This window comes from Lates calcarifer, unplaced genomic scaffold (genome assembly GCF_001640805.2).
Source record: "Lates calcarifer isolate ASB-BC8 unplaced genomic scaffold, TLL_Latcal_v3 _unitig_1690_quiver_535, whole genome shotgun sequence".
Classification (NCBI taxonomy): domain Eukaryota; kingdom Metazoa; phylum Chordata; class Actinopteri; family Centropomidae; genus Lates; species Lates calcarifer.
The window spans coordinates 168,661-183,027 of NW_026115692.1; the positions used below are offsets into that span (position 1 = coordinate 168,661).

The 14,367-nt window shown below is 47.0% G+C and overlaps 2 protein-coding genes across 2 annotated transcripts; one reads left to right on the forward strand and one right to left on the reverse strand.

The window, feature by feature from the left end:
• Positions 1–872: 872 nt before the first annotated feature.
• Positions 873–2,980, reverse strand: LOC108890138 (zinc finger protein 93). Its single transcript, XM_018686944.2, has 2 exons — positions 2,841–2,980; positions 873–2,505 (listed from the first exon to the last, which is right to left on the reverse strand). Exon 2 carries the CDS (start codon positions 2,374–2,376, stop codon positions 1,069–1,071), a length of 1,308 nt encoding a protein of 435 aa, XP_018542460.1. The 5' UTR covers positions 2,377–2,505; positions 2,841–2,980; the 3' UTR covers positions 873–1,068.
• A 4,311-nt stretch (positions 2,981–7,291) lies between these two features.
• Positions 7,292–10,471, forward strand: LOC108890137 (tripartite motif-containing protein 16-like). The gene is made up of 2 exons (XM_018686943.2): positions 7,292–7,588; positions 8,255–10,471. Exon 2 carries the CDS (start codon positions 8,368–8,370, stop codon positions 10,018–10,020), a length of 1,653 nt encoding a protein of 550 aa, XP_018542459.1. The 5' UTR covers positions 7,292–7,588; positions 8,255–8,367; the 3' UTR covers positions 10,021–10,471.
• The last annotated feature ends 3,896 nt before the right edge of the window (positions 10,472–14,367 follow it).

Here is a 14,367-nt window from a genome sequence, read left to right on the forward strand (position 1 = left end):
ATTAGCATGCTAACACCTGCCTGGACACAGGGGGTTTGTTTAATGTGTCGTTTAACTTGTGATGACATCATCGTCCTCTCCTCGTCGACTCTGCCGTGTGTTCCCACAGCACCTGAACACACCGTGAACTCTGAAGACAAACTGCTCTCAGATCAGCTGAAGTTTGACTGGCTTTTCTTTCAGATCAGGTCTGTGTGTCTCTGGGTTCTGGTCCAGATCAGCTCCAACATGTTGGATCAGTGAAACCCTCAGAGACTCTCTGAACTTCAGATTAAAGCTCCTTTCATGTAAAAACTGTGTGAACTCTAATCCACCAAACAGCTCATTAAACTGAAAAACTAATTAAATCTGATCCATGAGAAAATTCATTTGTCACCATGGAAACGCATCATTGATCAGTTGAACTGTCAGCTGACAACCCCCCTCCACACACACACACACACTGACATCACTACAGTGTGTGTGTGTGTGTGTGTGTGTGTGTGTGTGTGTGTGTGTTACACTGTAAAAAACAAACCTGATGTTTCTGTTTCTGTCATGAATAAAAACACTTCCTGTTACACTTTAACCAATCAGCTGCCTCCGTTTGTTCACTGGGAAAAACATGAGGGGAGGAGGTAAAGAGTGAGGAGGAGGTAAAGAATGAGGAGGAGGTGAGGAAGGAGGAAGTGGTGAGGAGGAGGAGGAGTAGGAGGGGGAGGTGAAGAGAGAGAGGAGGAGTAGGAGGGGGAGGTGAAGAGAGTGAGGAGGAGGTGAAGAGAGAGAAGGAGCAGGAGGAGGTGAGGAGGTGAGGAGGAGGAGGAGGATCATGTGAAGCTCTGCAGCCTCCTGATGTGAATCAGTTTAAAGATGAAGCTGAAGAAACAAACGTCTCTGATCATGTTGACGTTTAATTTTCCTTTAAACTGAACATTGTGGATCAATCAATGATCGATCGATCCATCCATCGGTGTTCGTCTCTCAGATCATTCACAGGTTTGATAAAGTGTCAGACTCATTTCACTGCTTCTAACTGTTCAGATCTGTCCCACATTCGACCAATCAGAGACCTGCTCAGTTCAGACGCCGTCAGGTGGCGACGAGCTGCTGGACGACGTCCACCTCGTCGCTCGTTGCCACCTCCAACTGTTCGACGGTGGCGTCGACGGCCACCACCGTCTCTTCCTGTTTGTAGGTCAGCGCCGGCGTCACGTCGTCGTCGAACAGGATGGGCGGGGCCTCCTCGGCCGGCGGCTTCCCGACACCGTGCATGCGCTTCCTGTGCTGCTGCAGGTTGCCACGGCGGTTGAAGCGAGCGGTACAGAGGTCGCAGGCGAACGGCCGCTCCCCCGTGTGGATGATGACGTGTCTGGCGAGCTGCGAGCGGCACTTCTTGTCTTTACCGCAGATGTGGCAGATGAAGCTCTGCGGCGGGCGCGCTCCGTTGGCGTGGACAACCTCGCGGTGCCTCTTCAGGTGGCTGAGGCGTCTGAAGCTGCGGCTGCAGAAGTCGCAGGCGTACGGTCGCACCTCGCTGTGGATCATCGAGTGACTCGCCAGCAGAGACTTAAATCTGAACACCTTGCTGCAGGTGGGACATGGGAACATCTTGGCCGGCGCGGCACTCTTCCTGCGGCCGGCGGCATGCGGCACATCGTTGGCTTTGACCTTCAGGTGGACGCGGAGGTGGTGCTGCTTCAGGCAGGTGGCGCGCTGGAAGCTGCGCAGACAGATGCCGCAGCGGTGAGGCTTGTCGCCGGTGTGGATGCGGGAGTGAACGGCGAGGAGTGCTTCAGACTTGAGCCGCTTCCCACAGACACCGCAGGAGAAGGGCGCATCGAGTGGCGGGTCCTCCTCGCTGTCCGGCCGGTTGGCGTGGACCAGGATCTTGTGGCGTTTGAGCTGGTACTGCCGGCCAAACTTGCGGCCGCAGATGTCGCAGAGGTGCGGCCGCTCGCCCGTATGAGTCTGAAAGTGGATGGCGAGCTGCGACCTGCTTTTAAACTCTTTGCCACAGAAGTCGCAGAGCAGCGAGCTCGGCCGCTGAGGCTCGGCGGCGCCTTCCACGTGCACGATCTTCTTGTGGTGCTCAAGGTCGTTGGTCCTCATGTAGGCTTTGGGGCAGAGGTCGCAGCGGTGAGGTTTCACCCCCGAGTGGATCACCTCGTGCGTCTTGAGCCGCGACCTGCAGCTGAAAGTTTTGCCGCAGACGGCGCACAGCCACGCCTGTGCCTCGCGCTGCTTCTCCAGCTTGGCGACGCCGTTGGGGTGCAGCCGGTTCAGGTGGTGCTGCAGGTTGTCACGGCGGTTGAAGCGCAGGTCGCACAGGTGGCAGGCGAACGGCTTCTTCCCCGTGTGGATGAAGGAGTGTCGCGCCAGACTTGACTTGTTCTTCATCACTTTTCCGCAGACGTCGCACACAGGTGCTGTCGGGCTCCAGCTTCACCATGCCCACAGGTGCACGTTGGGAGTCCGAGTCCAGCTGGGCATCCCCGATAGCAGGGGGAGACGGATGAGAAGTGACACCTGATGGGGAGACACAGGGAGGAACGTCAGATTCAGACTGAGACAAAGACAAAGCTCAGTAAAATCTGTTTCTACTGAGGAAACAAAGAAACATGGAAAATGACTGAAGCTCGTCATTAAATTCCATTGAAATAATCAGAACGATCAAGAACTGTTGAAAATACAACAAATAATCAATAAAATATAAACAAATCATTTCTGTCTTCATCACTCGGTGAAAGATTTTCTGTCGTAATAAATTCTTATTGTAATAAATTATTACAATAAAAACCCTGATGATTGGAACCGGATCAAACCTGGATCTGAACCTGAATAAAAACATGTCAGATCTTCACCTTCAGATGGAGTCCAGCTGGGATCACCTGTGTCCTCCTCCACCTCCTCAACCTCTTCCTTCCTCCTTCCTCCTCCTCCTCCTCCTCCTCCTGTCCGTCAGTGTCAGGTGACGTGCAGCGGCGGCGGCGGCGGCGGCGCTGAGGTGGATTTCGTTTGATCTGAGGAGCCGGTCTCTTCTGGGTCCTGGATCTGGACTGGGTGGGTTTGGGGGAGAGTCTTACTGCGGGTTTGACGGTTCTGGTTCTGGTGCGGTTGGTGGTGCAGTGCTGCAGTAGAGCGCCCCCATCCGGTCCGTCAGGTCTGACGGCGAAACACTGCAGCAGCATCTGAGACGAGCCTGAGGACAGAGGAGAAGAGTTACTGAGGCCCTGAGTGCTGCCTGACAGGCTGAGGTCAGCACTGATCCCACATCAGTTCATGAAGAAGATCTGAACATGTTGCTCCTCTGAACTGAACTCAGATCAGTCTGAGGTCGTCTGCTGCCTCCTGGTGTCAGAAACACTGAGCTCAGACCTGAACCAAACTCAAACTCTGAGACTGTTTCAATAATCCATTAATCATCTGATCAATAACAGATATTATGAATCCTCTGATAATCTCTGGGTCTTCTCTCATGTCTCTGTTTTCTCAGATCTGTCCTCAGGGAGTCTGAGAGGAAACTGTCAGACTCTCACTCACTCAGACTGAGGTCGGTCCTGAACGTTCCCGAAACCCTGAACATTCCAGAAACCCCTGAACGTTACAGAAACCCCTGAACGTTACAGAAACCCTGAACGTTACAGAAACTCCTGAACGTTACAGAAACCCTGAACGTTACAGAAACCGAATGTTCCGAACCGTGAACGTTACAGAAACCCTGAACGTTACAGAAACCCCTGAACGTTACAGAAACCCTGAACGTTACAGAAACCCCTGAACGTTACAGAAACCCCTGAATGTTCCCGAAACCGTGAACATTACATAAACCCCTGAACGTTACAGAAACCCTGAACGTTACAGAAACCCTGAACATTACATAAACCCCTGAACGTTACAGAAATCCTCGACCTCCACAGAAAACAAATCCTCTACCTCTGAAACTAAAAGTTAAACCTCTGCTCCTCCTCAGATCATCTCTGGTTCCTGAACCGGTCCACTCAGTCTGGAACCACTCATTTCATCACCGGTAAAAACTGAGGCTGCAACAAACGACAAACATTTACACGCTGCACACCACACGTTTAGGTCCAATGAAAACATCCCACATTTACAACATGTGTGATGTTTAAAGTCTGACAGACAGACAGCAGTAGCTTTAACTTTAGATAATACTCTGACTTTATAAACTGTAAACCTGAGGGGCCCAGTCAGGACGCCAACAGACCATATTTAGCTGAATGAAGCTCGCCCTCTGCTGGTATAACAGTCACACTGCACGTGAGCAGATGAAACATAAGGTCAGTGAAATGACTGGTTAAAGACAGTTAATCATTAACATGGCTGATAAAAACACTGGTTTATTTCCTAATTTCAACTGGAAGCAGAAACTTTACAGAGAGTCAGAGGAAATTTACCCCGCAACTCAAACTCAACACTTCCTCCTCAGTTTTCACAATAAAAGTCCCACAGCTCTCGTTGATCAAAGAGGCTTTTACAGTGAAAAGCAGCTGGAAGTGTTGAGTTGTGTTCATGCTAATGTACATCACTCAGAGGCAGAGAATTTTAATGAGGTCCAAAGGGAACATTTCCAGTAAATCTCAATGGGAAGTAAAGGTGGGGAATTGTGGAAATATTGTTGCAAACTTTCTGTGAGAATGAACAGTAAATTAGTGGTAATGAATACAAACTGTATCAGATCCAAACATCAATCTAAACCTGAAGCAGACGAGCAGAACACAGTCAGCTGAACGACTGGAGACATGTTTACGGACTGGTTCAGGATCAGTGAACAGACACAGATCAAGAGGTGAGCTCTCCTCCTCCACTGCTCAATCAGACCTTTTATGAATGATGTGTGAATGAGCAGAGCAGGAGAGAAATTCAGCTCAGTTTACATTCAGTCTGCTACAGGTTTTTATGTGTGATTTATCTGTGATTCAACTCATTTATTCCTGTTAATTCCCATGGAAAGTTTCCAACCTTCAAAATTCCCAGAATGCTGCAGTCCTGAACGAGGAGCATGAAAACATGTTGGTGTTTCAGAAACAAACTGATGAATTGTCCAGTGATCAGTTGATGAATTTAACAACAGAAGCTTCAGCAGCTGCTCTCTGATTCAAGGTGACTCCCTGTTTTACCTGGCGCCGACTCACCTGAGTGTCTCCAGCTGAGCTGCTGAGTCAGCAGATCCACCTGGACGGCAGCGTCTCTCCTCTCTGCTGAGTCACTCTGACAGCCCACCTCCCTCCTCTCCTCCTCTGGACTCTCCCACTGGCAGCCCACCTCTCTCCTCCTCGCCTCCTCCTCCTCCTCTTCCCCTCCAGCTCTCAGCAGGAAGACACAGAGCGGCTCTCCTCCTCCAGGAGGCTCCAGGAGGCCGGTGGACATCTTTAACACCTGAAGACAGCAGCAGAGGACAGGTCACCATTCTGCTTCGGAGGAGCTAACAGAAGTTAACAGGAGCTAATAAGAGCTGACAGGAGTTAACAGGAGCTAACAGGAGTTAGCAGGAGCTAACAGGAGCTAACAGGAGCAGCTGGACTCAGCAGAGAAACTATGACTGAGGAAGCTGAGGGTGAAGAACAGGTCTACGTCTGTTGGAGAGAACCGTCATGATCCGGGTCTGGATAGATCACCATCAGTATCTCAGTGGAACAGTGTGAACATCAGAGTACATCTGCTACCTGAACCCGAGTCCAGACCTGAACCCAGCAGAGCTGTTGTGGACTGAGCTCAGAGCAGAAACACCAGCCCAGACCTCCTCCTGAACCTGAACCCAGGTCTGACCCACAGGGACCGAGCTGGACTCAGGTCTGACACTGAGCCTCTGATCAATATTCAATAATTAATAATGACCCCTGATCATTGACCATCAGACACAAACAGTCATACTCCTCATTTTCCTCCGCGTGAAACCTGCTCAGACTCTTCCATGATTACTGACTGATTATTGATTATTGATGATGTTGCCCTGTCGTTTATTTTACATCAATAAAACAAACTTCCGGTTCGTTAACTGTTGTTGTTTTCATCGTTGTGTGAAACAGAAACTTCAAACTTCTTCTACCCGCTGTGCTTCACATGCTAACATTAGCAGTATGCTAACTAACGCCTGCTCCCTCCCTGTCAGAACAGAATCGCGCCGACAGGTGAAGTAAAGACATCCGGTTTACCTGAGAGCAGAGAGGCTCGCGCGGTGACGGCGAGGAGGATTTAAAGTCCAGACGAAGATTTAAGACAAAAACCTGGTTTCAGATCCGACGCTGAAACACCGCCGGAGCCACGGGCCGCACCGGAAACAGTTCTTCTTCTTCTAGGTTCTCTTCCGGTCCCGGCGGCTCGATGCTGCCCCCCACAGGCCAGAACACAGAACTGTACCTCAGTCTGCAGTCTGTGCCAGTCACAGACCGCTCAAATCAAGATCAACACATATTTCAGAGCCGATGACTCTTAATCATAAAAAAGAGAAACTGGAACCAAAAGTCTGACACATTTAAGAAGAAGTTATTAATAAATTGTTACTGATTCATTCTCCCTCTTGGTGAAACACAGTCTGCCAGCTTCACAAAGTTGTCTTCATGACTTTAATATCTGGTTGACTCGTAGTTTCCTCGGCTTCTACATCAAAGATGGTTTCCAGAAACCGAGCAGTCGTTCCTGATTTCCAGCTGAACTCTGACAAACATCTTAAGGCTTGAAGAAGATTAACCAACATACACCAAACCTCCCGGCTGATTACTGTCATTAGGACAGTGATTTCACTGTGGTTGTCTCTGTACCGCCTGGTGCTTTTAACTGTAATACACCTCCACATTCTAGTTTTCACTGTAAGTAACTAACCACTCAGCCTTTACTTTGACCCCTGCTTCATCCCCAGTTCATCACTCACTGTGATGTTGAACGGCAGGAGACGTGTCTCTTTATTCATTTTACATTTCACTTACAGTCAGTGAATTACAGCTGAACACACACTCAACAACAACATCTTGTCCATCTATTTCTCTTCTGACAGTGACCTAACACCAGTCTTTGTGTTCAGACATTACAACTGTCCATGAAATCTGTGACCACAGTTAGGAGCTGTGCATCAGTTGGACGTCAGACACTGATGGTTACAGGGATGGGGAGGTGGTAGACTTTCGTACACCCCCTCTCCCTCATGTCCCATGGTTAGAGGCAGTTTGTTTTCCAGGCAGATCTGTGACGGATGACAGGAAATATGTGAAATACGTGAACAGAGATGAGACTGTGTTTAAGAGCAGCTGATGGAGTTTTCAGGATTAACTTCATTCCAGGAAGACAAGCGTCTTCAGCCTGAGTGTTTAACCCTTTCTAACGATCTGAACTGAACATGTGTGTGTGTTTATCTTTTCTGAATGAAACCTTAACAGCATGTTTGTTAACCAAAGGCTGAGAGAATTAAAACTTTTCGTTCAATATTTTTTTTCCATTTCTCTGAATCATATTTATATTCACTTCAGATCATTAGAAAGGGTTAAACTCTCTGAAGACGCTCGCCTTCTTGGAATGAAGTTAAACTGAAAACTCCATCAGCTCATCAGGCTCACAGGACACAGGGCTCAGGTTAGTTTGAGGCTGCAGCTGTACGGTAAGTGCTGCTTCTTATTCATCTCATTCACAGATAATCCTGTGTGCTTCCTAACACTTACGTTACTGGATCTTTTTACACCAACTCATCCAGAACTCTCAGAACTTTAGGTTCCAATACAGATAATTTCCAACATGTTTAACAGTTTTTACCTGAACAACGAATCTTTACGTTTCAAAAATTCATATTCCCACTAGTTTGACTTTCTTGCATTGATAGCATTGATGTAGTTGTATCACATCTTGATGATACTTGGTTGTGTATGATAAACTGAATACCACAGATCTGACTAAATACCAACATTTTAAAGGTATTTTGACTATATATTTTCACAAGAAGGATTATTTTAATTTCCTTAAAACGTTTTAGGGGCAAGTGCTGATATTCACTGCAGATATATAAAGACTGAAAGATCTTAAATTACTAATTCATTATTTGAGAAAAGCTACAGTTCTGTTCTGTTCACTGGCTGTAGTCTACATTCAGAGGTTTTATTTTAAGGGTAGATATTTGTCTTTGTGATTTACTTTTATAGCCTGAAATGCTTTGTTGCAAACAAGATGTTTTTATAACAAACAAAATCAAAATTTTGTTTGGACATTATTAACCAGTGGCAAACACTGACTGTCAGCGTCTTTATCTCCTGTTCTTTGTCTCATTGAACAGATTCAGGTCTCAGGTCAAGGTCTGAAGCTTCAGTGTTGTCCTTCACTGTGAGTAGCTGAAGATCAGGAGGTGACCCTGAACTCTCAGACGTTCACAGCCTCTGAGGAGAGAAAATGTCTCTGCGAGGAGTTCAGCTGGACCGAGAGAGGTTTAGCTGTTCAATCTGTCAGGATCTACTGAGGGATCCGGTGACTATTCCGTGTGGACACAGCTACTGCATGGACTGTATTAAAAAACACTGGGATGAAGAGGATCACAGGAGAATCCACAGCTGTCCTCAGTGCAGAAAGAGCTTCGTACCGAGGCCTGTCCTGGTGAAAAACACCATGTTAGCAGATTTAGTGGAGGAGCTGGAGGCAACTGGACTTAAAGATTCTCCTCATCATCACTGCTCTGCAGGACCTGGAGATGTGGCCTGTGATTTCTGTACTGGGAGGAAGCTGAAAGCCACCAAGTCCTGTCTGCAGTGCATGGCCTCTTACTGTGAGCTCCACCTCCAGCCTCACTATGACTCCCTGAATTTTCAAAAACACAAGCTGGTTGAAGCCTCGGCGAAGCTCCAGGAGAACATCTGCTCTCGTCACAATAAAGTGATGGAGATCTTCTGTCGCACTGATCAGCAGTGTATCTGTTACCTCTGCTCTTTGGATGCACATAAAGGCCACAACACAGTCTCAGCTGAAGCAGAGAGGACTCAACGACAGAGAGAGCTTGGACAGAGTCGACAGAAGATCCAGCAGAAGATCCAGGACAGAGAGAAAGACGTGAAGGTGCTTCAGCAGGAGGTGGAGGCCATCAGTCGCTCAGCTGATGAAGCAATGAGGGACAGTGAAACCACCTTCAACCAGCTGCTCCAACTCATCCAGAAAAGAAGCTGTGATGTGAAGCAGCAGATCAGATCCCAGCAGGAAACTGAAGTGAGTCGGGCCAGAGAGCTTCAGGAGAAGCTGGAGCAGGAGATCACAGAGCTGAGGAGGAGAGACACCGAGCTGGAGCGGCTCTCACTCACAGAGGACCACAGCCAGTTCCTACAGAGCTACCCCTCACTGTCAGGACTCTGTGGATCTACAGACTCACCTGCCATCGATGCCCGTCCTCTGAGGTACTTTGAGGAAGTGACAGCAGCTGTGTCAGAGCTCAGAGATAAACTACAGGACATCCTCAATCAGGAATGGACCAAAGTCTCTCAGACAGTGACTGAAGTGGATGTTTTACTGCCACCAGCAGAGCCAAAGACCAGAGCTGAGTTCCTACAGTTCTCATGTCAGATCACACTGGATCCAAACACTGTGAACAAGTGGCTGTTATTATCTGAGGGGAACAGGAAGGTGACCCGCATGGATAAAAAACGGTCGTATCCTCGTCACCCAGACAGATTCACTGATGGTCTTCAGGTCCTGAGCAGACAGACTCTGACTGGACGGTGTTACTGGGAGGTGAAGTGGACTGGGACTGTTTCAGTAGCAGTCACATACAAGAGCATCAGCAGAACAGGAAGTGAGAGTGTGTTTGGATTTAGTGACAAGTCCTGGGCATTGTGGTGTCCCAGTAATGAGTTCAGACACAACAGTATCAGAACCTCCCTGTCAGGCCCTCGGTCCTCCAGAGTAGGACTGTACCTGGATCACAGGGCAGGTATTCTGTCCTTCTACAGCGTCTCTGAAACCATGACCCTCCTCCGCAGAGTCCAGACCACGTTCTCTCAGTCCTTACATGCTGGACTCTGGGTTTGTTCAGGATCTGCTGAGCTGTGTCAGCTGCAGTAGATCTGACCTGTTTCTGCACTTCCTATCAGACGGTTTGTGGGTGGGGGTGTGTTGACATCACTTCCTGTTTACATCCTGAAAGTGAGCAACAGAAGTGGACAGAGGCCGAATCACTGTTGGATCAGTTCATAAGAACATTGGATGTTTATCCAGATGAAAATACAACCTGTCGTTGCTCTGTAAAGTTGTCGTTGCTCTGTATAGTTGTCGTTTGGCTGCTGTAAAGTTTTCTTCTCTTTCTGTTCCTCTGTCTCAGCCTGAATGAATCCAACAGAAGTTTGTTTCTTTGTCACAGCTGAAGAGTTGTAAAGTGTTTGTGTGGTTTCCTTCTCTTTGTGAACCTGTTGTAGATGATGAAATGCTGAGCTGGTGTGTTACTGACTGATATCACTGTATTTTGACATGTGATCAGATTGTTGTTGATGTGTGTTTGATTAAAAATGAATCAGTCCAGTAAAAGTCAAAGCCTCTCAGTCATGTGTTCTGTTATTTTACCTGTTCTGTCTCTGTCTCCACCTTCAGCCACATTCTCAGTTTACATTCCACCACCTGAACAGCAGATGTCCCCAGACTGATCTGTTTGACACAGGCTTTCAGTTTAAACTCTGGGGTCAATAAAGAAGAAAAAGAAATGGTTTGTTGCTGCTGGATCTGAAACAAAACGAGAAATGAAAAAACACTGATTTGTTTTTCAGGTTTGTTTGAAGGTTTCAGACAGTCACTGATCTTTACTCAGCTGTGAGCAGTTTGCTGCTTTGAACAGCAGGTGGTGCTGCTGCATCAACAACCACAGAGATGAGCTGGATTCAAACCTGTGACATGAACCAATATCAGTGTTAAACTGATTATCTGCAGCATTAGTTACTACATTCATTAAACACCCTTCATTAGTCATGAATCAGGAGAATGAAAACTGGGATTATTTTTTCTCTATGACCACTCCATTTCTAGCTCTCTACCTTATATCCAAACATTATTTACGTTCACAGCAGCGGTGGAAAATCATCTGCAGACACTCTGTATGTGAACTTCTATCATCAGGATTCATTAAAACATGGAACAAACATGTTTCACTACATCTGGTTTTCTCTGTGTTACCGCATCAGACATGGAAATCTGACTTTCTGCCTTTAGAGGAGGAGGAGGAGGAGGAGCAGAGGTTTGTAAATGGACAGAGGAGGGAGAAGATGAAGAAGGATCAGCGTATGTTTCAGTAGCTGAGTGATTTTAGTGACGTTAAATCAGAGAAAGCAGCTGGTGTCCACTGCTCTTCACCTCCATCACTCTCACCTCCATCACTCTACGCCTTTCATCTCACCCTGGGGGTGGGGTGGGGTGGGGCAATAAGAATCCCAGTTTGTCCCCACTGTATCTCTGTAGCTAAGACTCTGAGTAGTTGGAGTAAATGAAGTCTTGTTTGTGAACAGCACTGTGAGCTGCTGTGCGACTGACTGACTGTGGATCTGCACGTTTCACATCACTCTCTTCTCTTTAGTTTTATCTTTGAGCACTTGAGCTGCTCTTGTTTCCTCCTCCTCTCTGCTTTGCTTTCATCTTCCCTCTCAGCTCCTCCACTCCTCTCTCCGTCCTCCTGATGCTCTCTTGTTTTGTCTCCGTGGTTAACCCCCACCTGCTCACCTCCTCTCCACCTTTTCATCTCCCTCTCTCCTCCTCTTTGGCCTTTTCTCTCAGATTTGACTCATGAACATTTACATTGGTCCTGGTCGTGGTCCTGACGTCTGTCTGACTGCAGCCTCATGGTCAGAAATTAACTCTGAACATTACTGTAATGTTTCATGTCATTTCACCCACAGATTAAAATCAAATCAAATTCATATCTCTGAGCATCTGCTCCTGCTCACCTGTTACCCACTTCCTCATGATCCTACCTGAATACACACCTGTCCATTTCCTCTCCCCCTTCTAACACTCCCTTCATTAGAAATGGACGGATCAAAAGAGCCTGTTTGTTTGTAACTTAGGTTCAGTTCATCCTCCAATCATCAGAAACAGGACGAGAGATTCCCACCTGAACAGGTGGTGAAAACTGCAGTGCACCATGGGAATGTTTTTCTGATCCGATGGTGAGAGATAAATCAGTCAGGTTCAGTTCATAATGATGATGACGATGATGAGGATGAGGATGGTTTATAACCAACAGACTTTAACCGACTAATGTCGTGTGTTCAGACCAGAGGAGAAAGTGACTGTGTGTTTACAGCTAACAGGACAGGTACAGGTGAGTGTCCAGGTGTGTGAGAGGCTCTCAGGTTACCTGTGTGTGTGTGTGTGTGTGTGTGTGTGTGTGTGTGTGTGTGTGACCTGTCCTGTTTGGATCAAACACTCTCTGCTTGTTGTGTGTTTTCATTGGCTCATTAACTCAACACAACTCGCAACAGACAGAGAGAGAGAGACAGGTCAGAGGGAGAGAGAGACAGGTCAGAGAGAGAGAGAGAGACAGGTCAGAGAGACAGGTCTATTTAGGGTAGAGATGGGCATTTTAATAACTTTTTGAAGTCAGAGGTTCAAGCCAGTGTAAGTTAGTTAGTTAGTAGTTAGTTGATTAGTTGATTGGTTGATTGGTTGATTGGTTGATTGGTTGGTTGGTTGATTGGTTGGTTGATTGGTTGATTGGTTGATTGGTTGGTTGATTGGTTGGTCGGTTGTGACGTCATCGTTAACTCGTGTCCTCTAACCAAACCAGACCTTTAACCTCCAGGCTCCTCTCATCATCACCGGCCCTCAGACCTCTGATCTGTGCTGTGAGTCTGGAGCCTGAAATGTTCCCGTCGCTGTGACGGCAGACTCTGACCTGAGAGCTGTCCCACCAGGACCCATCAGGACCTGGACTCTCCCAGACCTCTGGAGGTCCCTGGTGTTTCTTCAGTGAAACCTTTACCACTGCATCATACTCCACCTCCATTCTTCTTCTCTGTTTGTAATGGTGTCTCATGTCTTCTTCTTCTGTGGTTCCAACAGGGTTGTTGTTGCCCCCATGTTGCCATCTCACCCCCATCCATCCAACATGTTGTTTACTAACAGTCAGCTGATCAGAGCACTGATTATCGTCTTCAAACGTCCTGAGAGAAACCTGATGACATCACCAGATAACCTGAGCAGGTAATTATGTTCAGACTCAGCAAACTGCTTCACATCAGATTAAAATAATCTGTTTACAACATTTAACTTTAATTTCAGAGATCAGTTTTCTCTGATGGTTTTATCAGAACAGTGATTAGAATATTAAAGTATCTGAACCACACAAACACAGGTACGGTCTGAACATGGGAGAATTACCTGCTGATCAATGGAAACATTTCTGACATCTTTATTTTTTTTCTTTTGTAGAATCAACTTTTACTAAAATTATTACAATGAAATAAAAACAAGATGCAGAACAACACACCTTCATGGTCCCACGGTGTTTATACCTGCAGACTGTTTAAAGATGAACCTTCATACATTTGGAAAAAGAGGAACCAGACTCAGGGATCTCAGAGTCAATCAGCCAATCAGAAGCTTCTAAAGCTGTGAAGCCATTTTCAGGAAACTGTTTGAACATCAGCTGAGTGTCTGTAAACCTGAGACCACCTGGATTAAAGTGTAAGAAGTGTAAACTTAAACTGTAGATACTGAACAGATAATGAACTGATGAGGATCAGGTGGCTGCGGACAGTCATGTGATCACAAGTGTGTGTGTGTGTGTGTGTAGCAGTGAGCTAGCAGCATACCACAGTGGAGCCATGGTGTTAGCGTAACTAGCGTAGCTGACATTCCTGCTGTGGATCAGTGACGAGGACAAAGAAACAGCATCCATCATGTGACGGCTTCACACTCCACCGTCTGCAGGTAACACACCTGAACCTGCTCAGTTACCTGACACCTGGACTATAACACAACACGTACATCCCGCTCTGATTTGATTATTTTAACACTCACAGAGATCAGGTAGACAGACAGGTGAGCAGACAGACAGGTGAACAGACAGGTCAAAAGGCAGACAGACAGAAAAATCATTAGTTGAACTGGAGGTGAGAAACAGCTGCTACACTTCACCTCACCTGGCTGTACAGACAGACAGGTGAGCAGACAGACAGGTCATCAGTGAGTGTGTGCAACAGATCTGGGGTCAGATCAGTTGCTTCATGATGAACAGGTGAGTCAGAGATCTCAGGTGTGATTATAGGGTGAACAGTTTATGTTTGCTGCTGACACATCATCACACCTCGACTACACAACGAGCTCTTCATCATTTCCTCCTACACATGATTCCTACGAGCTGACGCCTCTGTGGTTCAGGTTCAGCTATGTCCATTCATCGTCCAATCAAACCACTCGTTATTTAAA